Source organism: Onychomys torridus, chromosome 2 (genome assembly GCF_903995425.1).
Source record: "Onychomys torridus chromosome 2, mOncTor1.1, whole genome shotgun sequence".
In the NCBI taxonomy this organism is placed as follows: domain Eukaryota; kingdom Metazoa; phylum Chordata; class Mammalia; order Rodentia; family Cricetidae; genus Onychomys; species Onychomys torridus.
Window position 1 is genome coordinate 39,158,580 of NC_050444.1, and position 24,991 is coordinate 39,183,570.

The following is a 24,991-nucleotide window of genomic DNA, read 5'->3' on the forward strand; positions in this document are numbered from 1 at the left end:
GCTGAGACCAGGGAAATGCTAGACTGGAGTGACAGACGTAGGCACAAATGATGGTTGTTCAGTACTGTGAATACATGGAGAACCACTGGACTGTTTACTTTTTGAGTATCTAGAAAAAAGGTCAATGTGGGAAGAGGGATCTCCAATCTTACTATGTTAGCTTTATAATTCTGCATAACTTTGGTCATGCTATATTTACAATTTTGTCTTGTGTTTCCTGCTTCAAATTACTCCATAAACATTTCCCTGTGCTGTTAAGGGCTCCAACAATCAGATTTGATGGATGTATGCTCCTTGTCACACAGATGCACCAAGAGTTACTCAATGGCTTCCAACTTTCCACTGCACAGCTTCCGTGTGCTGCCGCCAAAGGCAGCTGAGCACCATGGCCACACTAAGACTTGTAAGACAGATTTAAGTGTTTTTTAGATTTCTCATTTGTGCATATGGAGGAGGAGGGAGTACATGCCACGGTTCACGTGTGGAAGTCAGAGGCCTTCTACACTTACTTCTGTGGGTTGTGGGGATGGAACTCAGGTGGCCTGGCCTGCATGATATGTGCCTGCACCCACTGAGCCATCTAACCAGCCCAAAATTTTGAAATCAAAACCATTTAGTTTGAGACCAGGCATTATGGAGCACGCTTTTAATGCCAGCACTTGGGAGGCAGAGGTAGGCAGATCTCTGTGAATTTGAGCCTGGGCTACAGAGTGAGATCCAGGACAGTCAGGCTGTTACATAGAGAAACCCTGTCTTGTAAGACAAAACGAAAACGTTTAAAGTCAGAGCACACTAATCTATGTTTTTAAAAACAGACTTGTGGTTGGTTACCTTGGAAAGAAAGAAAGAAAGAAAGAAAGGAAGGAAGGAAGGAAGGAAGGAAGGAAGGAAGGAAGGAAGGAAGGGAGGGAACTGAAACCAGGTGTGTGAGCGGCCTCAGAGGTGCTGGGGACAATCTCACACCTGGACTAAGGGACAGGTGATAGCTGGCCTGCACCACAGTCTGGCACTGTATTTGTTCTAAAGTCAAAGGAAGATAACCTTGTTTCCATTTTCATCTCCCGTCGTTGTTTTGCTGGTCTCTCTTAGTTTCTCTGAGTTCTCTGAGTTCTCTGGTAGCCCAGGCTTTGCTCCAAACAGGTTATGTAGCCCTGGGCTGGTTTTGAATTGCTGACCTTCTTCCCTTTTCCATTCTTTTCCTGTCTTATTTTTAAGTGCATGGGTGTTTTGTCTGCATGTATGTCTATGTACCAAGTGAATTCGGAAGAGGGTGTCAGATCACCTAAGACACCCTCTTACAGCAGGTTGTGAGCCACCCTGTGGACGCTGCGAAGAGAACCCAGTTCTCTGCAGGAGCAGCCAGTGCTCTAACTGGAGAGCATCTGCACAGCCCCAAGTTGTCTTTTTGCTTGGGGGTACAGCGTTTGCATCGGCTCTCTATCAGTTACGTACGTGTATCTGTCATCCTTTATCAAGGTAAATTTTTGCGTATTTTTCGTTTTCAGTTTTATTACTATTTTAGGGTTTTAGTCAAATTGTTTGCTTTGGGATCCATTGTTTACTGCCAATGTGGTTTTTTTTTTGTTTGTTGTGTGTTTTGTTTTTAAAAACCCTTTTTCATCCAAAGGTCAGAGAAACAGACTGTATCCCAGTTTAAAAAAAAAAAACAAAAAACTTCAAAATCACACTTTCATGAAATTATTTTTAAAAATACTTTCCCCTGTCAAAACAAAGCTATCTGGGGCCAAGGAGAAGTTGTGACAGGGTTTAATATAGTCCTAGCTGGCCTTGAACTTCTCATCCTCCCCCTCCCCCCTCTCTCTCTCACACACACACACACACACACACACACACACACACACACATATTTTTGGAAAAGAAAATGTCAGCTAAAAACTAAGCTTAAAACCTCTTGGTTATTTGTTTGTGGGGTTCTGGAAATTTCTTCTATCCTTAAGAGAAGACAGTTACTTATAGTGCATGGGTATATAAAAAATACCTGTTGTCATATTATGTACTCACTCATAAGTGGATTCTAGGTATAAAGCAAAGAACAATCAGACTGCAACCCACAGAACCATAAGGCTATATATATATACATATATATATGACATGGAGGACCTTAGGATGACTGTTGTTTATAATAAGATTTGGTTTTACTCAAATACTGAGCAACCCTCAATGAAACATTACACTATTAAGAGCTGCCAGCTTAAGTCATGCTGGGATCAAGAATAATGGGCCTTGGTGGTTTGTGTTCCTGGAGTTGTGTCTATGCCAATGGATACCCACACACTCCAGAAGAGAATCTGACATCACTGCTGCCATTGTTGCTGTTATAGCAGTGATGACCACTGCTACTGCTTCTGGGATTGCCATTTCATAATTGGTTACTACAGCTAGCACAGTGGAGACCCTGGCAGCAAAAGTAGCTACCACAGTCAATTAATCTTTCATTCTATTGGGCATGACAAATTTAAATCAATAGTTATATACATTTCGATTGGCTCTGAAAATTATAAATTTACAAACTCAAGTTCCATTTGCTCCCGGGATACCATCTTACAAGGACTCCAGTTTGCAGTAAGGCTTGTTAAGGAAGGGAATGGCTCAGTTGCCTTTAGTCTACTGGCTATGGGTGGGTTAAGACTTCTGTTGGTCTTTTCTATGTTGAACACACAGATTGCAAGCCCAGCGCCACTTAGAGATCTTTGGCAACAGTTAACTCTGCAGCTCTCACAAGATGAACCTGTATGATAATGAGTATTCAGAGACAGGTAATGCCTGGGGGGGCGCTCACCAACCTAAGACAGAATGCCTGTGTGGCCTGGACAGGTGTCTCCATGATGGGCATGGTGACCTGCTGACATCCCATGCAACCTAAATCAGAAGCTCATTTTTTAGTAAAAGGGGGGACCTGTAGGGCCCTGGCCCAGGTTTTAGGTAACTGTGGCCTTGCTTGCTGACCTTGATATCCTCCCTATGCTAATTCCCTGCGAGATTCCACCCTCCTGAATGCTTAAGGGATGTTCCTTGTCTGTGTAACCAGCATTTTGGGCATTAACAGCTTAGATGCAAGATTGTAAAACATCAGAAGCAGGGTTGGGGATTTAGCTCAGTGGTAGAGCACTTGCCTAGCAAGCACAAGGCCCGGGGTTCGATCCTCAACCCCCCCCCCCAAAAAAAAAAAAAAATCAGAAGCGAACTTCTGCCCTCCAGGGTTTCTCCATTGTGCTGTAAGCCTGTATTTAAGATTTAAGACCTCCTCCCTCCTTCAATAAACCGCATTCGGCATTCCAAAAAAAAAAAAAAAAAAGAAGAGGGGGTCAAGATCATGATGGGGAAACCCACAGAGACAGCTGACCAGTGCTAGTTGGAGCTCACTGACTCTGGACTGACAGCTCAGGAACCTGCATGGGACTGAACTAGGCCCGCTGAATGTGGGTGACAGTTGTGTGGCTTGATCTGTTTGTGGGGTCCCTGGCAGCAGGACCAGGACTTATCCCAGGTGCATGAACTGACTTTTTGGAGCCCATTCCCTGTGGTGGGGATACCTTGCTCAGCCGTGGTACAATGGAGAGGGGCTAGGCTCTCCTTCAACTTGGTATGCCAGACTTTGTTGACTACCATGGGAGGCCCTTACCCACTCTGAGGAGTGGATGGGGGCAGAGTGGGAGGTAGGTGAGGAGGTGGGAGAAGGGGAAGGAAGGAGGGGGAACTGGGGTTGGTATGTAAAATGGAAAAAAATTTAATAAATAAATAAATAATAAAATACCTGTTGTCACAAGTGATCAAAGTGGAGAGAGTAAGTGCCAGGGGAGTGCTCAGCCACAAATAGGACATTACATCATCACCCTGACTCTTGCGAGGCTCAGGGACTATCTGAGCAGAGGGAGGAGAAAGGGTCAGAGCTGAAGACTAGGGAGGACCAGAGTGAAATTGTCCATGCCTCTGGAACTCGTGGATAACACTCACATAGCTTAATCCTAACGAATGTAACAGATCCTGAGATATTTTTTCCAAGCTATGGATAAGTATAATATTAAACAATTAGCAAGATGTTTTAACGATATAATGCAAATATATTTAAATAGTAGTCCATAAAACTTCTATGTCTTGGTTGGTAATTTTGTCAACTTGAAACAAGCCAGATTCATCTGTGAAGAGGAATTCTCAGTTGAGAAAGTGTCTTCACGGTGTTTGCCTGGAGGCAAATCTGTAGCATATTTTCTTCATTGATAATTAATGTGGGCAGGCCCAGTTCACCAGGGCAGTGCTCTCTGGGCAGGTGTTCCTGGGCACACAGGAAAACAGGTTGAGTAAGGCATGAAGAACAAGCCAATAAGCAGTACCCTCCACGGTCTCTGCCTCAGTTCCTGCCCTGGCTTCCCTCAGGGATGCAGTGCGACCTGAGAGTTGTGAGCTGAAATAAACCCTTTCCTCTTCATCTTGTTTCTGGTCACAGTGCTCTAGCACAGCAACAGAAACTCAGCTAAGACGTTATACACGTGCAGAAGGAGGAAGAAGTATAGAAGGGAGTGTGGATGACGTATAAGAAGAGAAAGCGTTCTGGGGAGCACACACAGCAACAACATGTCACCCAAAGTATAAACTCATCCTGAGCTTCAATCGAGACTCTGAGTTTGGTTTCACTGTCCCTTTAGAAGAAAAGGAAAGTACTTACTGGTTGTAAAGCTCTGGATACCTGACCAAGTTCTGAATGAACTCATTCAGTCCCGCTCTTCTCTGTTTAATAAAATCTGGAAGAGAGACGCACACTAGCATTTCTGTGGGCTGACGGGATTATCATGAAACATTTACGGGAGGACGTGCAAGCACAAAGTGCTATCTCTTAATTGGCATTCGGTGTCGAAGCAGGAATAAATGCTTAAATACTTAAAATCCACACACGTAACCTGAACTTGGACAAGGGCTTTGGAGAAGCTTCAGGAAAACTACAGCTTCGCCACCAGAGGCCAGACAGCAGCTAATGCAAACAACTCCTATGTTTCTAGGAGTTAAGTATCTCGACAGTAAACACTGCCTCTTATTGGCTATCGGTCCTTAGCACATTGTATGAACGTCTTCTTAACAGTGAAGCAGATTGTACATCATAGGCCTCCTGGGCAAAACAGGTGCAGTAGCAATACATGCCTGAGGCTGAGGCAGAGGAACCACTCTTTGGAGGCCAGCCTGGGCTACGTAGAAAGATTCTGCTGTAGTTAGAGTTTTCCTACCTGGCCCAGAGTCAGGACAAATCTCTCTCACCCGCCAGTCCCACAGTCTCTCAGACCCAACCAAGAAAGCACACAGAGATTTATATTACTTACAAACTGTATGGCCGTGGCAGGCTTCTTGTTATCTACTTCTTCTATCTTAAATTAACCCATTTCTGTTAGTCTATACTTTGCCACATGGCTTGTGGCTTACCGGTGTCTTTACATGTTGCTTCTCATGGCAGTGTCTGGCAGTGTCTCCTCCCAGCCTTCTACCTCCCACATTCTGCCTCAAAAAACCTAACAAGTTCTGAGCAATCATATTCTTCAAAGAACACACGACCTATGTCTTCAAACTTCAATCAGAACTCAGCAGTTAGACAGTGAAGCTTGTGCTTACCTGGGTCAAAATTATCACCGAATATTCTCTTGGCAGGGATCTTCAGAGCCATAGCAGGAAACTGTTTCTTCAACTGAATTTTAAAAAACAGCATTTCATAAGCTACTTTCCAAATCTATTTATGTCTGCACAACACAACATGATCTTAAGGAAAATTCATAAGACATATTTTAAGAACGATGATACAACATACCATACTAATATATATGAATAAAATGCCAGACTGACTAGCCATCCTGTTTTGTTCCACGAAATTGTTTAGTATGTATGTAACGTGGACAGGTTACTTCACATCTCTGTGCCAGGGTTTGTTTGTTTTGTTCCTGTCTGTAAAATGGGGATAGGCTACCTGAGCATCTTGTGCAGTTGAAGAAGATAAATTCATTGAGCACTTAGGCTGGAAAATGGCGTCTAGGTTCTGCAGGTACTTCTCATCCTTTACCTCAGGAAATATGCTCTTTGTGGTTTACAGCCACAGATTCTTAACCCTTTTCAGAGAAAGTGAATTTCTTTTGCTTTCTCTACTCTCAACTCTAGCTTTCTCTTTATTAGTATCTAATACATTTGTTTCTCAGATTTCCTTGAGGGAAAACCGACTTTGAAGAATCACTTGCTGTCTATCCTGAGCACTTATGCATACAGAAAGGAATTAAACAAGGGATGTCAAGTAGTGAGCTTGCAATAGAAAATCCACACCTGTACAAAGTACAGATCTAACTAGTGACCGGCAGGAAAAACAAAGGATAAAGGAATGCACTCACCCCTGCATGGTACAGGCAGCAAATCCCAGACTAAAGGGCGATAAACAAACAGTACTCCCACAACAAACCAACCGCAAAACACTTGGCAAACTGATCAGCTGGTCACATAAACAGTCAGGACATTCGGTACCAAGGAACTACTGTCCTTATCTTTAGATATGATGGTGATACTGTGTCTTTAGCACTTTTTATCTTTTAGATAAAATTATATTAAAATATTTACAAATTAAATGGCATGTCAGGTTTGTGCAGAAATTACAACGGGCTGGTTCATAACATGAAACACACTGCCTTGTAAGCAGCAACTGAAGATGGTGATAGTATTTTATTATTTTCTTTCTGTTGTTGTTTTTAGTTTTTTGAGGCAAGGTTTCTTTGTGTAGCCCTGGTTGTCCTGGAAATCACTCTGTAGACCAGGTTAGCCTCAAACTCAGTGATCTGCCTGCCTCTGTTTCCTGACTGCAGGGATCAAAGGCATGTGCCACCACACCTGGCAATATTTAATTATTTTCTTTTTTATACTAATACAATTAGTACTGCCTATTAGATAATTTGTATTAACCAAAGTTAAAAATACAAACCACATTCCATAAAAACATATTTAAGCTGACAATAAAAATATTCACAAATTGAAGTTTTTACTTTTTGTCTTATTTTTAAATCTAAACAAAGGAAAGGAATTTGTGTTTTCTAACTCAGGGAATGGAGGTTCAGCCTGGCTCCTGTAGTTTTAAATAATACAACTGATTGTTTTTGTGCTGACAAGAAGCAGAATATAAAACATTCATAGAGAAGACATTTCTAAGAAAGGCAAAGTTGCCGGGTGGTGGTGGCGCACGCCTTTAATCCCAGCACCCGGGAGGCAGAGGCTGGAGGATCTCTGTGAGTTCGAGGCCAGCCTGGTCTACAGAGCAAGATCCAGGACAGGCACCAAAGCTACACAGAGAAACCCTGTCTCAAAAGAGAGAAATGTGGAGAGACGGGTGTCCAAGGCTGTGAAGAGAAGCAACAGGACAATTCTCACCCAGCTCCCAAACAAATAGTTTTTAAAAACTACTAGAAAAATTCCAAGGCCAATCCCACTGTCACTGGCTGCTATTTTCCCTTCAATTGTAATTGAACTTGGTCACCACCTCGAAATCCTTAGTTAAGCAGGAAAACACAATGTATAGGAAATTCAGTTACATAAGCTTTAATGAAAAAGAGGAGAACAGTAGACATCAGGCCTGAGTAGCAACATTACAGGCAACAGTTTAAAATGGGTCCACTTTAAGTTCCCTATTATCCAGATTTTCTAGATTATGTAATAATTTACACCAGGACAAGTATCTGTTACTTCAAATTAGAACACTGTCTTTTGTAAGTTCAATTTCAATGACTGTATAATTTGAGTATTATCTAGGACATATACAGTGAAATGCTAAATAATTTGAGTCAGAAGTCTAACATTAATAACTTAGAAAAGCAAAACAAAACCCAGAAACACCATGATTCATCCCAATCCACTTGGGAAACAGTTGGCATCTTAGCCAAGACAGCTTTAACTTCCTTAATATATTTTTGAAAAATCTAACAAATGACAATCTACAGATTTATGAATTTTCTCAAATTGTGTGTGTGTGTGTGTGTGCGTGTGTGTGCAGGTGCTCCTGGAGGCCAGAGGGAACACTGAAAATCCTAGTACTGGAAGTTCCAGGTGTTTGTGAGCCACCCCATGAAGACCCCAAGATTTTCATGCTAAAATCAGGATATAGGGTTAAGAAATGAAAGATTACCTTTCTAAATACACACAGACTTTTCTAGAGATGCCTAGTAACCTACATACTCATTGTACGTACCGGGAGATCAGTATCTTTCTTTCTTTCTTTAAGATTTATTCATTCATTCATTCATTCATTCATTCATTATGTATACAGTGTTCTGCCTGCATGTATCCCTGCCGGCCGCAAGAGGGCACCATATGTAATTAGGGATAGTCAGTATCTTTCTTTCTTTTTTATTTTTTTCTTTTTTTAAAGATATATTTATCCATCCATCCATCCATCCATCCATCCATCCATTTATTTATTACATATACAGTGTTCTGCCTGCGTGTATCCCTGCAGGCCAGAAGAGGGCACCACATCTAATTAGGGATAGTTGTGAGCCACCATGTGGTTGCTGAGAATTGAACTCAGGACCTCTGGAAGAGCAGCCAGTGCTCTTAACTGCTGAGCCAGCTCTCCAGCCCAAGATCAATATCTTTCATGGCATGAAAGAACTAAGAGCTTACACTTGGGGTCGGGGGCACACTTGTTTTTGTTTACTTGTTTGTTTACCATAGCTAAAGCAAAGCTTGGGACTCAGAGCTGCTCCAATCCAGGCTTCTGCGGTGACAGACTTGAAAGGTGTGGTCTAGGCATCTTAAGACTTTTAAGACAGCATCTTCCACCAGTCAGCCAGCGCCTGGCAGAATCTGGCCTGATGCCTTTCTATGACCTTAGTACCTCACTGCATACATTAAAATCTATCAGCAACAGGAGGTGCTAGATTGTGAACTATTTAATAGCTGGATTATGAACAGAAATGGCTTCAGTTACTTAGACAGCTACTGGTCTCTCAGATTTCAAACTCCAGTCGACAGTTGAAAAAGCAACACTCATTTCAACTGTGTTAGTGCTTGGAACCCAGAACTGACGACTTCTAAGAATGTCTCAGAAGAGGACTGTGCGGCTGACACTGAGATCTGGGGCTGAGAGCTGAAGATCTGAACCAGAAGTGCCTTGATGAATCCTGTTATTATTTGGCACAAGGATCTCTGAAATGTCCTCGAGCTCCTCATTGTCTCTCACTGTTCATGGGGAACGGTCTTCCCACATTTCACAGAAAGACTGAGTTAAAACGCTTTTGAAGAACCCTGTTCTTCTTGGTCACATGTATTGATTTACTCATTCAAATAAATGACTCCCCTCATGGGATTTTTATCAAGTGTTTAGCTTTAAATAGGAATGATGTTGCAGCTCAGTTGGTGGTGATCCACTCATTTAATCCCAGGATGGCACTCGGGAGGCAGAGGCAGGTGGATCTCTGAGTTTGAGGCCAACTTGGTCTACCAAAGCAAGTTCCAAGACAGCCAGAACTGTTATATAAAGAAAACTGTTTTGAAAAACAAAAACAAAAAGAAAGAAAGGAAGAAATGCTGTAGTCTCTTACGGTATTGTAAAGTTTGTCAAACTCTGCATATCTCCTGAAGACAAACCACTCGCTTCTGCCCACAGAGACCAGAACCTTATAAACCTGTGGAAATAAAAAAAAAGATATACTTTAACAAATCTTTACTGTAAAGAAACAATTAGCTGTTTAAATACACATAAATTAAATGTCTTAATATTCATGAAACTGGTAACTGTTTACATGATTCTCCAGGATAAAAAAGCATGCCAAGTGAAGCACGTATTTCATCTGGTCAATTTTTTTTTTTTTTTTAAGCAGTGTTAACTATTCTTTGCTTTTGGATAATTTAACACTTGCATTTTAAATTTTATGTAAATACCTTCTTTGTAACAAGCTTTGAAAAAACATACACACAAAATAATGCAAACTATAATTCATCCTGATGAGCTCATCATACATAACTCAAGGAAAGACTACGTACTATTGCCCTCCATCTGAGTAGCACATCCCTTGCCATGTGACCAATGCCATTTGTGGCTCCAGCTGGCTTCATCGATTTTTTTCATGGAAGGGATTCGACTTTACAGCCCCAGTAAAATAGCGCACTGAACTGGCATAAAATTTTTGTTAGTTTCAGAGAATAACCATGGATATATATATATATATATATATATATATATATATATATATATATATGTATGTATGTATATGTATATGTATGTGTGCGCGCGCGCGTGTGTGTGTACTCACGATCAGAGCTACTGATTTCTAATTCTTTGCCATTCTTGCCTCATATTTTCTTTTCCAAGTCAATAAAAAATTATAGACTTAACTGAAGCCATTTTATTACTTATCAGTTTCCTAGGGCCTTCAAATTATAAAGTACTTTCAAAATTGATGCCTGGCCCACAGTAAACACTCATCTAATATTTATTTTCTTCCCAGATCATCTTCTACACAGCATTTTTCATATAAAAATTGTATCCTCACATCTTTCTAATGCCATCTTACAAATGTATCTAATATCTTCATATACAGCCTTATTTAATCAGAAGCCACAATCCTTTGAAGTAAGCAGAATTATAATCCCTACTAGATGTGAGAAAATGTCAGTCAAAAAAGTTGATTCACTTAATTAAAACACCGTAAAACTTTGACTAAAATCTGTATCATTTCCTTCCTGCTAGTATCAGATCTGGCATTAAACCAGCAGCAGGTAGAGAATTAACTTTCATCATTCAGCCCAAAGATAGCCTCAGAATACAACTCCACATTCTATAATGAATTATGAGGAAAGTTTGAGAACCCAAAGATGCTGTCATTTCTAACAAGAGAATAACAATAACTGAGGTATATGAAGACAGAGTGTCTGAGGAAGAGCTTGGGGTATAAATCCAATTTTTATAGTGATAACTAGATAGGTCTTACTTAAGAGGATTTACTATACCCATGTCCACGGTCTCCTCTTAGTGTCAGAGAAAAGCAGGTTCATCTCAGACAACCACACAAATATGTAAAAATTATCTTATCCCATAAAAGGTAGGTAATTCACATCTACAAGTTCACGATAATACTGTGAGCAAGACATGGTTCTGGTACTTTGTGATATACTGTATAAATGGCTCTTGGACATAAAGCCATAATAAAGCTCTATCTTTCTATGAGAGAAGCAATGAAGTTGGCTGGAGGCAAGGCACAGCCACTGGCCTCTGTCACCTGGCAAGGGATGCGCTACTCAGATGAAGGACAGAAATGCTTAGATCTCTTGAGCTGCAGATGCTGAGAAGTCAGAGGGGTGGTACACATCAACTGTCAGCTCACATTGTCAAATACACCTTAGATGTCATGAAATTTTATTATTTTCAGAGCATAAGCACAGATAGCCCTTTATTCACTATGTAAAACTACTGAGATTGTGTCAGAAATAAGGAGACTGGTCAGGAACCAGCAAGGTGACTAACCTAGACGGTCAAGTCTCCTGTTTAGGACACACACAAACTGATACAAAGGACAACGCCAGGTCTATGTGACAATGGGCCTCTGAAGTCCTTGTACTGATTTCCTGGTGAAGATAAAGAAAAGGGAGGTGGGCTCCCTTGGCCTTGGCCACCCAACTACAGCCAAATCCAGGACAGAGAGTCTTTGGAGCAAACTACACACACACACACACACACACACACACACACACACACACACACACACGTTTTAACAACAACAACAAAATGAATGGGCAAAACCTAAAGAAAATTTCAAATTAAAAAAAAAATACTAAGATTCTTAGAGTTTTACATTTTAAGTGTAAGAGCGCCTGCATACATATCTGGGCACCATGTGCAGCGCCCTCAGTGGCCATGAAAGGGCACTGGATCTTCCGGAACTGGAGCTGATGGTGTGAGCCACTATGCTGATGCTGGGCGTTGAGCCCAGATCCTCTGGAAGATGGACCCGCGCTCTTAACCTCTGCGCCATCTCTCCAGCCAGGAAATTCTTATTAAACCTACACTGTCTCTATTTTAGGGACTGGTGAACAATACTGGGGGAAGTCTTCCTTAAGTGACCTTGCTACTTCAATATTAAGTGAGTTAAGTAGGACAGAAAAGGAAAGGGTAGGGTGAAGGGTGAGGTGCTGTTTTGTATTGTAAATGGTTAAATACACACAAAGCCCAATCCGGAAACACTCGGGCAGCTGAAGGAAGTAAATGAACAAGATGACTTTCACAGGGGCTCTGAGAAACCAGGGCACAGCACGGGAATACCAGGGCGAGGGTCCTGGTAGAGGTCCCCTGACCCTTTCACAGAATGTGTGGAAGTATCTCTCCAGGAAAGAGTAAAGGATACCTAACTTAATCCACTGTGCACACTGTAGGGACGTCTGCAAACTTGATGGGAGGCATAGTTCCTGAAGGACAGAACAGGAAGCAAAGGAAGGGATACATTGCATACACTCCATATTTTATCCAAGATACAATAGTCCTTGCTGACCTTCAAGGTGGCATTGCTAAAAGCACGCTTATATGAATGTATTAACAGGCATGTATTGTTTAAGACACTGTTGTTAAAACACATTCTCACACACACTCACAGATACACACACTGTGCAATCTAGATGCTAGATATATATATATCTAGCCAGATACATACTCCAACCTCTCTCTCTGTATCAACGCAGGGAGGTGTGTTTGTTTAGGAAGGGAGAACAGGGCCAGTGAACTCTTTCTTGTTCTATATCTAGGACCCTGAGAGAGAGCTACCATTTGGAATTACCTCTGCAAATTAATAAGGCAGAATACAGTAGTCAGAGTATTTAGCTTAACATTTCAGCTCTTCTGAACTCCCATGTGAACGTGGATTTGAGCTGAAAGTCACTTGTCATGGGGCTCAACTGGCATGGATCCAGTGACCGACTCATTACAGATTAGTGGTGGTCTAAAAGGGTTCTGATGAGCATACCAACAGAAGGTATTCTCATCAGCCAGCAATGGCAGAGGCCAGCTAAAATACTGGTTAGAAGTCCAGGCCATACCACATCAGCCATGGTATTTTATAGAATGGACAGTCAACAGCTGGAACATCACAGATACACAGGGATGACAAGAAGGACACCAGAGAGACATTTATTCAACAACAACTCTGAAAGTGGACATCCTTCCTCCTGTAAACCAAAATGTAGATCCCGGTAAGACTGTGTGCTCAAGCAAGATGACAGACTAAGACAGCCTGGGCATTTCTACCTGGGTGAAATGAAGTGCTAAACAGAGCTAAAGTCAAACAAATTTCTTCATACTACACAGCAGCTGGGGACTTTCAGGGAAGACCAGATCAGAGAACATTCAGGAGAAGGGCAGGAAGTCTCTACACATGCTGCCTGGAGTACTGGGACTAAACACAATAGTGTGTCTCTCTATACTAACAGAACATGCCTGTTCTCAGCTGGGGGAGGCCAGGAGGTCAAGATGACCTGCTGTAGGGATGGAGAGATGGCTCAGCATGGGGACAATCTTAGAGGACCCAGATTTGGTTCCTAGTATCCACATGATAGATCATAACCATCTGTAACTCTAGTTCTAGGGGATCCTTTTCTGGTCTCTGAGGACACTAAACACAGTCAGTACACAGACATACATGCAGGCAAAATATCTATATCTATCTATATACATTTCCATATCTATACAGATATATATACACATACACACACACAAAGAGAATGAAAAACCATTTTAAAAAGACTACCTGTGCAATCATAAAAACAAAGTTTGGATCCCAAACTATGTAACAGGCTGTGTGTTCTGCACACACCTGTAATCCAAATTCTGAAGGAAGGCAGAGATGGGAGGTTTGCTTTTAGTAAGCAAGAAAACACAAGCCCCAGGTTCGCGGAGAGTCCTTGCCTCATATATAGGCATAGAGTGACCGAGAAGGACACCTGACTACTTCTGTCGTCCACGCAGTATGTATGTGCACATATACTACATGAACACACACACACATAGGTAAACAAATATATTAAAGTGTTTACTTTCCAGTAACAGTCACTAATAGCACTGCTAACACATACTTGTACTACTGTTTATAAAGCCCACAGCCAATACTGTGGCACAAAAAAACAAAATCAGAAACGTCTTTACCTTTAAGGTGGAAAAAGAAGAAAAACAGGGAAACATTTTTAAAATGTGGTGGAAAGAAACCAAATGTCATAAGACACTATGGAAATGTCAAGACAGTAGTCCTTAACACGGGCTCAAGGACTTCGGGAGTCTACAGCACTTGACGTGTGTACAAAGCTAACAGTGCGCAGACGCGTGTACAGACATGCATCTGACAGGAGGACGTTTCATAAAACTCTCCAAAGGGACTGGAGAACAGGCAAAATCTGCACTGAAGGACAGTTACTGTTACAGCAGCCAAAGAGGGCTTTGTGAGGACAGCTCATTAAAAGTAAGACCTGGACACGTGCAGAGCAGAGGAGGCAGGTTTCTGGGTAGGAAAGAGCGTGGGCGGAAGTGGAAACACTCGCTGTGCTCACTCTCGTAAGCTTCCTGCGACACACTTACCGTGAACCTCTTCTTCTTCTCTCTGTGCTCATCGGAGCTGGGGATGCTGACACTTGGGCAGCTCTCCTTGCAGTCCATGGTACAATCTCTCTGCACTCACTGTCTTGAAGGTCACAGAAACTGAGTCTGAAGTTTCAAAGTCCTCAGCAGAGGGTAAATACAATTAACTAATCCAAAGTACGAAACCTCCTGAGGTCATGTTCAAACTCCATCATGGAACCTTAAACAACAAGAAAAAACACCATTAGCAAACCAACTGAAAACTAGCATTATGAGGCTGCAGAAATGGCTCAGCAGTTGAGAGCTGGCTGTTCTCAATACCAGCTTTGCTTTTCGGAGGACCAGAGTTCCCAGAACAAATATCAGGGGGCTCACAGCTTCCTGTATCTCTAGCTTCAGAGTATCCGATGCCCTCATCTAGCCTTTGAGGGCAACTGTATGTTACACACACACACACACCCCAGAGATGAAGGGATGGTTCAACATACAAAAAACAGTAAATGCAATCCAACATATAAACAAATTGAAAGAAAAAAAAAAACAACAAAAAATTGCATATGATCATATCATTAGAAGCAGAAAAGAAAAGATCTTTGACAAAATCCAACCATGCTTCATGATAAAAGTCCTTGGGGAGATTAGGGATACAAGGGACATACCAAAACATAATAAAGGCAATCTACAGCAAGCTGTTATAACCAACAACAAATTAAATGGATAGAAAGAAGCTCAAAGCAATTCCATGAAAGTCAGGAATAGTACAAGGTTGTCCACTCTCTCTATATCTATTCAATACAGCACTTGACGCCTCAGCTAGAGCAATAAGACAACTGAAGGAGATCAAGGGCATACAAATTGGAAAGAAAGAAATCAATGCATCTTTATTTGCAGATGATATGATAGTATATATAAGTGACCCTAAAAATTCCACCGGGGGCCGGGCAGTGATGGCGCATGCCTTTAATCCCAGCACTCGGGAGGCAGAGGCAGGTGGATCTCTGTGAGTTCGAGGCCAGCCTGGTCTACAGAGTGAGTTCTGGGACAGACTCCATAGCTATACAGAGAAACCCTGTCTCAAAACAAAACAAAACAACAACAACAAAATTCCACCAGGGGACTCCTACAGCTAATAAACACTGTTAGTGAAGTGGCGGGATACAAGATTAACTTAAAAAAAAAATCAGTAGTTCTCCTATATGCAAATGACAGACTACAAAAGAAATCAGGGAAACAACACCCTTCACAATAGTCTAAAAAATATAAAATATCTTAGCGTAACTCTATCCAAGCAAGTAAAAGACTTGTAAAACAAGAACTTCAAGTCTTTGAAGAAGAAATTTGAAGAAGATATGAGAAGATAGAAAGATCTCCCATGCTCATGGATGGGTAGAATTGACATACTAAAAAATGGCCAATTTACTAAAAGCAATCTACAGATTCAACACAATCTCCATCAAAATTCCAACACAATTCTTCACAGATCTTGAAAGAACAATCCTCAACTTCATATGGAAAAAAACAAACAAACAAAAACAGGATAGTTAAAACAATCCTGTATAATAAAAAAAAAAAAAAAAAAAACTGGAGGTTCTTCTTGAAATCACTGATCTCAAGCTGTACTACAAAGACACAGTAATAAAAAACAGCATGATATTGGCAAAAAAATAGACATGTTGATCAATGGAACAGAACTGAAGACACAGACCTAAATCCACACACCTATGGACACCTGATCTTGATAAAAATGCCAGAAATACACACTGGAAAAAACAAGACAGCATCTTCAACAAATGGTGCTGGTATAACTGGATGTCTGCATGTAGAAGAATGCAAATATATCCATACTTATCACCATGTACATAATTCAACTGCAAATGGATCAAAAAGTGCATATAAAACCAGAAACACTGAACCTAATAAAGAGAAAGTGGAGAATAGTCTTGACTGCACTGGTACAGAAGAGGACTGACTGAACAGAACATCAGTAACACAGACACTAAGATCAACAACAATAAAGGGAGTTCATGAAACTGAGAAGCTTCTGTATGGGACAGGACACGATCATTTGGACAAAATGGCAGCCTACAGAATGGGAAGGGTTGTTTTTTTTTTCCAACTCCATATCCAAAAGAGGACCAATATCCAAACTATATAAAGAACTCAAGAAACTAGATATCAAAAAAAACAAATAATCCAATTTAAAAATGGGGTACAGATCTAAACAGAGAATTTTAAAGAGAGGAAACTCAAATGGCTGAGAAACATTTAATGAAATGTTCAACATCCTTAGACATCAGGAAAATGCAAATCAAAAGTACTTTGAGATTCCATCTCACAACTGTCAGAATGGCTACGTTCAATAACACAAGTGACAGCTCATGCTGGTGAGGATGTGGAGCAAAGGAACACTTCTCTATCGCTTGTGGGAGTGCACACTCGTACAGCCACTATGGAAATCAATACTGTGGTTCCTTAGAAAGACAGGAATCAATCTACCTCAAGATCCAGCTATATACCTCCTGGGCATATACCCAAAGGATGCTCAATCATACCAAAGACACACATGCTCAACCATGTTCAACACCGCTCTATTCATAATAGCCAGAAACTAGAAACAACCTAAATATCCCTCAACGAAAGAATGGATAAAGAAAGTGTGGTACATTCACACAATGGAGTGTTACTCAGTTGTAAAAATGACATGAAATTTGCAGGCAAATGAATGGAATTAGGAAAGAATCATCCACCATAAGGTAACCCAGACTCCAAAAGATAAATATGGCATGTATTCACTTATATGTGGCTACTAGCCATTAAATAAATGATTACCAATCTACAATGTATAGACACAGAGAGGTTAGGTATAGAGGAGGGACTGGAAGATACATGGATCTCTCTGAGAGGGAAATGAAACACATTTTATAGGTGAACTGGGGGTGGAGTACAGCAGATGGGAACGGAAGGGTCAGGTAGAGGGGAGATGGCATTGAGAGGTGGAATGGAAAACTAATGCAGTAGAAAGTTCCTAAAATACATGAAGGCGATCCTAATAAAGTCTCCAGATAATGAGGGAAATAAGAGTCCCAGTTGGCCATCTCTTGTTACCAAATGAAGCTTCTAGTTTTTGTACTGGGTTAGTCAATTGAGTTGTTGGCCAATGGGTCCCATGGGAATCCTCAAACAACCCAGGCTGTTGCCAAGACAATCAGTCGCTCTCCACAAACTGACAGCAAGGCCCACTGCTGAAGACAACACCCACACAACTTATTGTACACGGAGAGATCAAGCTGGCGCCTACACAGAACCTTCAACCCCCATGTTCTAGTGTCTTTGGTATGGGAAATACTCTGCAGCTACCAAAAGAGAAGTGTAAACACCAAGCCAGCCACAAACCCTTTGATCTACAATCTTCCTGCCTACAGGATATGCTAGGGCAATGGTGGCACAAAGCTTGTGGGAGTAACCAACCAATGTCTGATCTGACTCAAGGCCCACTCCATGAGATGGAACCTATACCCAACACTGTTTGGGTGACCAAGAAACAGAGACCAGATAGCTCAGAGACCTAGGGTAAAACCAAATACTACTGGTCAAAAAATTGTGTGTGTGTGTGTGTGTGTGTGTATAGTGATAAAACAACTCCTAATGATATTCTGCTACATTCATAGATCAGTGCTGTGTTCAGCCATTACAGAGAGGCTTCCTCTTGTAGCAGATAGAAACAAATACAAAGAACCACAGCCAGACACGCAGAGAGAGAACCTTGGAATACACAGCTCTAAATAGGATGTCTCCACCAAATCCCTTCCCTCAGAGCTCAGGGAACCCTGGGGAAGAGTAGGCAGGAAGAGTATGGGAACCAGAGGGGGTGGAGGACATCAGACGAACTGGGCAAAGTTCATATGAGCTCACAGAGCCTGAAGCAGCATGCACAGGGTTGACATGGATCTGCACTGGGTCCTCTGTGTGTGTGTGTGTGTGTGTGTGTGTGTGTGTGTGTGTGTGTGTGTGTATGTATATGTATATATATATAATATATATAATATATATAATATATAATATAATATATATATATAATAGTTTTCAGTTTAGTACTTTTATGGGACTCCTGAGTGTGGGAGCAAGCGGGTCTCTGATTCTAGCACATTCTCTTGGAGCTCTGTCCCCATTGTTGATTTGCCTTGTCCAATTTCAATGTGATGGTTTTTGTTCTATCTTATTATATTTTATTTTGTCATGTTTGGCTGTTATCTCTTAGAAGCTTGTTCTTTTTTTCTAATGGGAGACAGAAAGGGAGTAGATCTGGATGGGAGAGGAGGTGAGGAGGAACAGGAAGGGGTAGAGAGAGGAAACTGTAATCCAGATATACTGAGTGATAAAAACATCTATCTTTAGCAAAAGGGGAAAAAGATATAAAAATGGGACACATATTAGTAAGTGATAGCCCTTGTAGGGAGGGAGAAGGCACAGTGACATGCAAGGCATCACAGGGCGGGCGCAGAGAGAGATGACAGAGTACTGGAAACACAAGTGGCTGATGAGGTGGTAACGGGCTGGTTACTTCCAGCTGTCCTTGAAGGTGTGCACAAAGCAAATAACTAGTTGAATGTGGCTGCTTTATAGTCTTTAGTTTCTTATAGCTGCCAGCAGATAGCACTAAGAATTTAAAGGTAACTGGTGGAGAACAATTAAAGAAGCAGCCTTGTAGTCTTAGATGCTAACATAGGGCACTTGTTGGAGAGCAGATTTTGGATGATGAATGCAAGCATTTGGGCAACATGAGTGAGGCTCAGAAAGATGGCCTCCAACTCCACTCAATTTAACTTCGCAGCTCAATGAAGCTACCTGAACTCCTCCAATGTCTTCAAATCCCCACGCTCCATGTGACCCTTTCAAGTTGTTTTCCAGGATATGCCAATTCCCCATCATGTTCCCACTGCTCCTTATTATTACACAACCCAACTGAGCTCACAAAGAAGTTTAAGACAAACCAAGAACACATTCAATATTAGATTATCATGACCCATTAAAAGGTCACAAGCAGGGCTGGAGAGATGGCTCAGTGGTTAAGAACACTGATTACTCTTCCAAGGGACCTGGGTTCAATTCCCAGCACCCATGTGGCAGCTCACAACTGTCTGTAACTCCAGTTCTAGGGGATCTGGCATCCTCACACAGATATACATGCAGCCAAAACCTCAATGTGTGTGTGTGTGTGTGTGTGTGTGTGTGTGTGTGTATGTATTTTTTTTTAAAGGCCACAAACATATTGATCTTTCTTCAAGGCCTTTCCCAAGAGTAATCTGCCACCACCTCGGGGTGTATATCCACTGCAGACTGTAGAAAGGGAAATACAAAACCCTTCCAAAAGTTATTGGACACCACCTCTGAACTGACTGACACTAATCTCTGGGGATCCAAAATGTACTTTACTTGTCAGAATGGGGCTCCTAAAGATAGTGTAAGAGATAACATTGGTCCTAGAATCTCAGTGGGTCCAACGTAATCACAGATTTATCTTGTGTCTATTTCCCTAGTCCTGAAATTTCATTAATAACATATATAAGAGTAACTAGCCAATGCCCCAATAATGGATCCTTGTCTTGTCAAAAAAGCTACTACAGGAGAAAGCCTTGTAGAAACCTCTGGCAAGCATCCAGAGAAGAATAAGAGCTGCCTACCCTTAGAGTCTGTCAGCAGCGACTGCCCATTTGGTTCCTGACTTACAACCCTTAGGACTGACCACTCTATTCTCACTAAGAAAGTAACAAAGTGAGTTCAGAAATCAGTATCACTATCAAAAGGCTGATCAATCAGAAGTGTTGTCTCCTGTCATATTCCCACTTAAACTGTCTGCTTACCTGGGCCAGAGCCCCCCAAAATCTTGAAACATGACTACTGGTTGCCCCAATCTAACCAGGTGGTTCTACTAATTCCATAGGCAACCCTAGATGGCGATATTTTTGGATAGTGACTTAGGATGATCCCTGATAGCAAGTATATGGCTCATGACCTGGTAAATGTCCTTTCTAACAGCATAGGTAGAGACAATGAGATGCAGTGTGCTACCACATGACAGAAACAGCAGGACCTATCATTCACTGCCACACCAGAGCTACACAACTTCGTTGTCATAATATGGTCTAGACTCTAGAGGGACCATGATCATGCAGACTCCACAGGCCACCACACTGATCCACCACATTGATGTCGTTAGCTTAACTAGTCCCAGTGAACAAAAAATAGCAAACTCTCTGGATGCCTGCGTAAGCCACAGAAACAGGGTTTGGGTGGGAAATGCCCCAGAAGCTCTGGGATCTGCTATGAAGATGGTTCTCTAGTACTTCTCTGCTCTGAGGCAGGATGTCCTGTCTCAAGTGAGAGATGACACTGCTTCCATTGAGATATGAGCAAAACAAGACAGACTACTTCACGTCTGGACTTTCTGTTCTGTCCCGCTTGCTCAGAAACCCAGAAGGGCTGCCAGTTCTTATTGACGTCTATCCTGGGGTACTGTAACAGCGAAAGCTGCCCTAGCCCTAGCCCCTCAGCCTCTGCTTCGTCATTCAACAGAGCTGGAATTGACGCAGCAGGCAAGGATGTATGCAGGAGTTAAGTGGTGGATTCCACTGGTAACAGGGTTACACCCAGATGGTCTGATGCTGGGGTTTTATCCATCTATCACGTGGTCTCCCGATATGTACATACACTCTACAGAGTCCTACAGGAACCAATGGAGAAGACTTGTTTTGTTTTCTTTTTTGGTTTGAGACAGGGTTTTGCAACATTGCCCAGGCTAGACTTGAACTCCTGGGCTCAAGTGATCCTACTATCTCAGATTCCTAAGTAGTTGGGCCCACAGGAGCATGTCACCATGCTTGTCTTTCATGAACTTACCTATAAGTAGTCAAAAGTAAAATTAAGCAACCTCTCTCTCTCTCTCTCTCTCTCTCTCTCTCTCTTTCTCTCTCTCTCTCTCTCTCTCTCTCTCTCTCTCTCTCTCTCTCTGGTTTTTTCAAGACAGGGTTTCTCTGCATAGCCTTGGCTGTCCTGGAACTCACTCTGTAGACCAGGCTGGCCTCTAACACACAGAGATCCACCTGCCTCGGCCTCTTGAGGGCTGGAATTAAAGGCATGCACCACCACTGCCCGGCTTTAATTCTTATTTATTCCATATAAGTCAAGCAAGTCACATTCTGCAGAGGCATCCTCTGGTCACACACTAAACAGCAGAATGAAAGGAGGCCCGACAAAAGGAAACAAAGCATAAATAACAATGACAGTAACAGGAAAGGGATGTTCCTTCTCTCCACCAGAAGGCCAAAGACCACCCTGCATTTGTTCCCGGGGCAAAGGAGACAGGGCTTTGTTGAGACTAAGTCATTGGATGCCGATTCACAGCAGAAAAAGGAAGCTTACCTCTCCTTGCATCGTCTTTTTGCTCTAGCTGAGACCTCAAATACCACACTGAACAGGTGTGGACAGAGTGGAAAGCCTTGTCTTGCTCCTGAACTCGGAAGCTGGAGGACGGGGCAGAGTGCTCTGAACTGTGCTGTCTTCTGGACATGAACCTGCTCTTGCCTCTTGAACGCAGAGCAGCCCTAGTCACATGTATAAGACCTGAACAAGACTGAGCCAGTCCACACTCCAGCACGGATGGGGGGAGAACCCGTGAGGGCCCACCCCTAATGGAGGAGCTATTGGTAGCTCATGGCTGTTGAGAGTCATTTTTCTTTGGTGATATGGCACTGATAGGCTGTCCATACTTTAGTGGTCCGTCCCACATCCATGTGTATATTAGATAGCACTAGCTGTCCTCAGTGCCCTATTAAAAATAAAACAAAAAAAAACATGGATATGTTTGAAAGTATCTGGGGAAAGTGTGGGGGAGTAATGGATATGATCAAAAAACACTGTATGAAATTCTCAATGAAATTATTAAAAATTTAAAAAATAAACAAAGCTATTTGAATTTGCATTTTCCTGATGCCTGAGTTTGTTAAACTCTTTACAAATATTTATTCATTAAATGATTTTTATATTGATATTTTGGGATCTTTTAAAATTATGAATATTACTATCCTATTGAATGTATAATAGGCAAAATTTTTAGCCTGTATGCTGTTTATTCACTCTGCAGCCAATTTCCGCTGCTGTACAAAAACTTACAAAATTCACTGAATCTCACTAGTCAGTTCTTTGGATTATTCCTGATCCTATTAGAGTATTTTTAAGAATGTTCTTGCATATGTATATTTGAAAATTTTTTGTTTATTTTTTTGACATCCAGCTGTATCTGCATTTCTGGTGTAAGCAATAAGGTTTTTGATCCATTTTGAAATAATTTTGGTTCACAGAGCCATGAATCTCACTGTTCTTTTCTTTTGTATGTATGGAACCAGCAGCCTTGGGAGAGGCTGTCATTTTTACAGTGTGCAGTTTTGACTGTTTTTTGAATACTTAGGTGGCTGTATCTGTGCTTTCTCATCTAGGTCCTGCTCTTTTATCCTGCTCCTTTGCTGAAGGTGTTCGTTAGATCTGAGAACTGTCACACCAGGTATTTAGGGTGCTTTCTGTATCATGTCATTTACAAATCCCCACAGTTTGCCTTTCCCTTTTCTTTATCTGTCACGTTTTATTTTTCCTCTTCTTTGACTGCTGTAGCTATGGCTTTGGGTGAGATATTGGGTAACAGAAGAGAGAGCGGACATTCTTGTCCCGTTTTAGTATCAACGCTTTCGGTGTTCCCCATTCAGCAGTCTGTGGGCGACAGGCTTGACACATATGACCTTTCAATGTTACAGTACCTTCCTTCCACTGCTAGACTTTTCTCTGCTTTTGTTATAAAGAGATGTTGAACTTTTCAAAGGCCCCTTTGTAGATATTACTAATGTTCTTTCTTTTTAGCAAACTTATCCTTTGGGTGATCTTAATTCTATTCTCTTAGTCATTAATCTGTACCCAAATCTTTATTTGCCATCAACGATTTCCTTTGGATGGATTTTCTTCTTTTTTTCTAGGACCTTGAGGTTTACACTTTGGTTGCTTACCTGAAATATTTCTCTTTCCCTTTTTTTATGTAAACAATCTAGCTACAATTTTTTTCCCTGTGGACTGTTTTAAATTAATCCTTAAATTTCCAGTATTTTAAACTTTTCATTTGATTGTAGGAATTATTAAATTCCATTATAAAAATTTCACTGACTCTCTGGTCATTCAACAGTGAAATTCCGGTTTCTCTTGCTGTCTAAGTCAACTTGGATTGGGCAAGAAACAAACTTACTTTGATCCCTTACATTTATTAAAATATAATGGGTTTAGAGTCTATTTTCCAGACTCCTCCAGGGTATGTTTAAGATGTGTATTCCATATTTATAGGATAATAATGTTCTATAAACAAGTTCATTTTTCATTGCACAGCTTTATTTTTGCTTTGTTGTTTTTAGTTTGCATGGTCTATATGAAGGTAAAACCGGCAACAGAAATACCCTACTATTGTATCAAGGTGGATGTGAACCGCATGCCCATTAGTGTTTTTCATAAAATTGATAATCTGGTAGTGGGCAGATATTTATAATTCTAATATTGTCTTCATGAATTTAATAGTTTCTTATTTTCTTATGGTGACTTTTGATTTGATTTTTCATCATCAGATACCAGAATCAAGTGCCAGATTGTTATCAGCAGCTGTTTTTGTTTGTTTGTTTGTTTGTTGTTGACTGTCAGGCTCTGTCTTTGCCAATGGCTGGTGAGTTTCAGGGAGACAGCATACAGTTGAATCACTTTTTTAATGTAGTCACTCATTCTATTTTTATATTAAGAAGTGAAAACTACTTACAGCTAAGATTATACATAGCAGATATGCTATTTACTGTTGATTTTGGTACTTTTTGGCTATATATTAGTTTTCATCTTTTCTATTCTTGATTTTAGGGGTTTACTGGTTTACTGTATTAAACATTTTAGATAACCCCCTAGCTCTTTTTAAATCTTATATTCCTCTTATGAAAATAATTTCATGAATTTTTTCTTGTGTGACTAATATTGTCTTTCTTAATTCTCTGTGCATAATATCTTGAAAATAAATAACTTCTGAAGTGCTAATTTTGTAGTGTGAATAGCCTTATTGCTTGTTAGGAGAATTCTTATTTTTGCCATCAGTTTGAAAGTCAATAGCACTGAATATAGTAAACTGATTACAATTATATACTTCAGGGCTTGATATACACAATTCTATGCTTTTGTGGTTTTAACTTTGATGAACAGCTATCTGATACTATTATGGTGTGTTTAGCTTTGTGATGAATTAGAATTTTGGCCTTATATATTTTTTATTGTTTCTTTAATTTACATTTTTTATGAGGTTTTTCATGGAGTACTTCCGTGGTCATAACATAATTTCTCATTTCA

General features: G+C 41.0%; 1 protein-coding gene across 3 annotated transcripts in view; it reads right to left on the reverse strand.

The window, feature by feature from the left end:
- The window catches only part of LOC118578396 (serine/threonine-protein kinase Sgk3), a 136,577-nt gene that overhangs the window by 34,570 nt on the left and 77,016 nt on the right, over window positions 1-24,991 (reverse strand). For all 3 annotated transcript variants that reach the window (XM_036179305.1, XM_036179303.1, XM_036179304.1), the window contains exons 2-5: window positions 14,582-14,801; window positions 9,570-9,653; window positions 5,617-5,689; window positions 4,685-4,760 (exon numbers count right to left, since the gene is read on the reverse strand). In XM_036179305.1, the coding sequence (XP_036035198.1) occupies window positions 4,685-4,760; window positions 5,617-5,689; window positions 9,570-9,653; window positions 14,582-14,659 (311 nt within the window). In that variant the 5' untranslated portion in view covers window positions 14,660-14,801. The remainder of the gene's footprint in view (window positions 1-4,684; window positions 4,761-5,616; window positions 5,690-9,569; window positions 9,654-14,581; window positions 14,802-24,991) is intronic.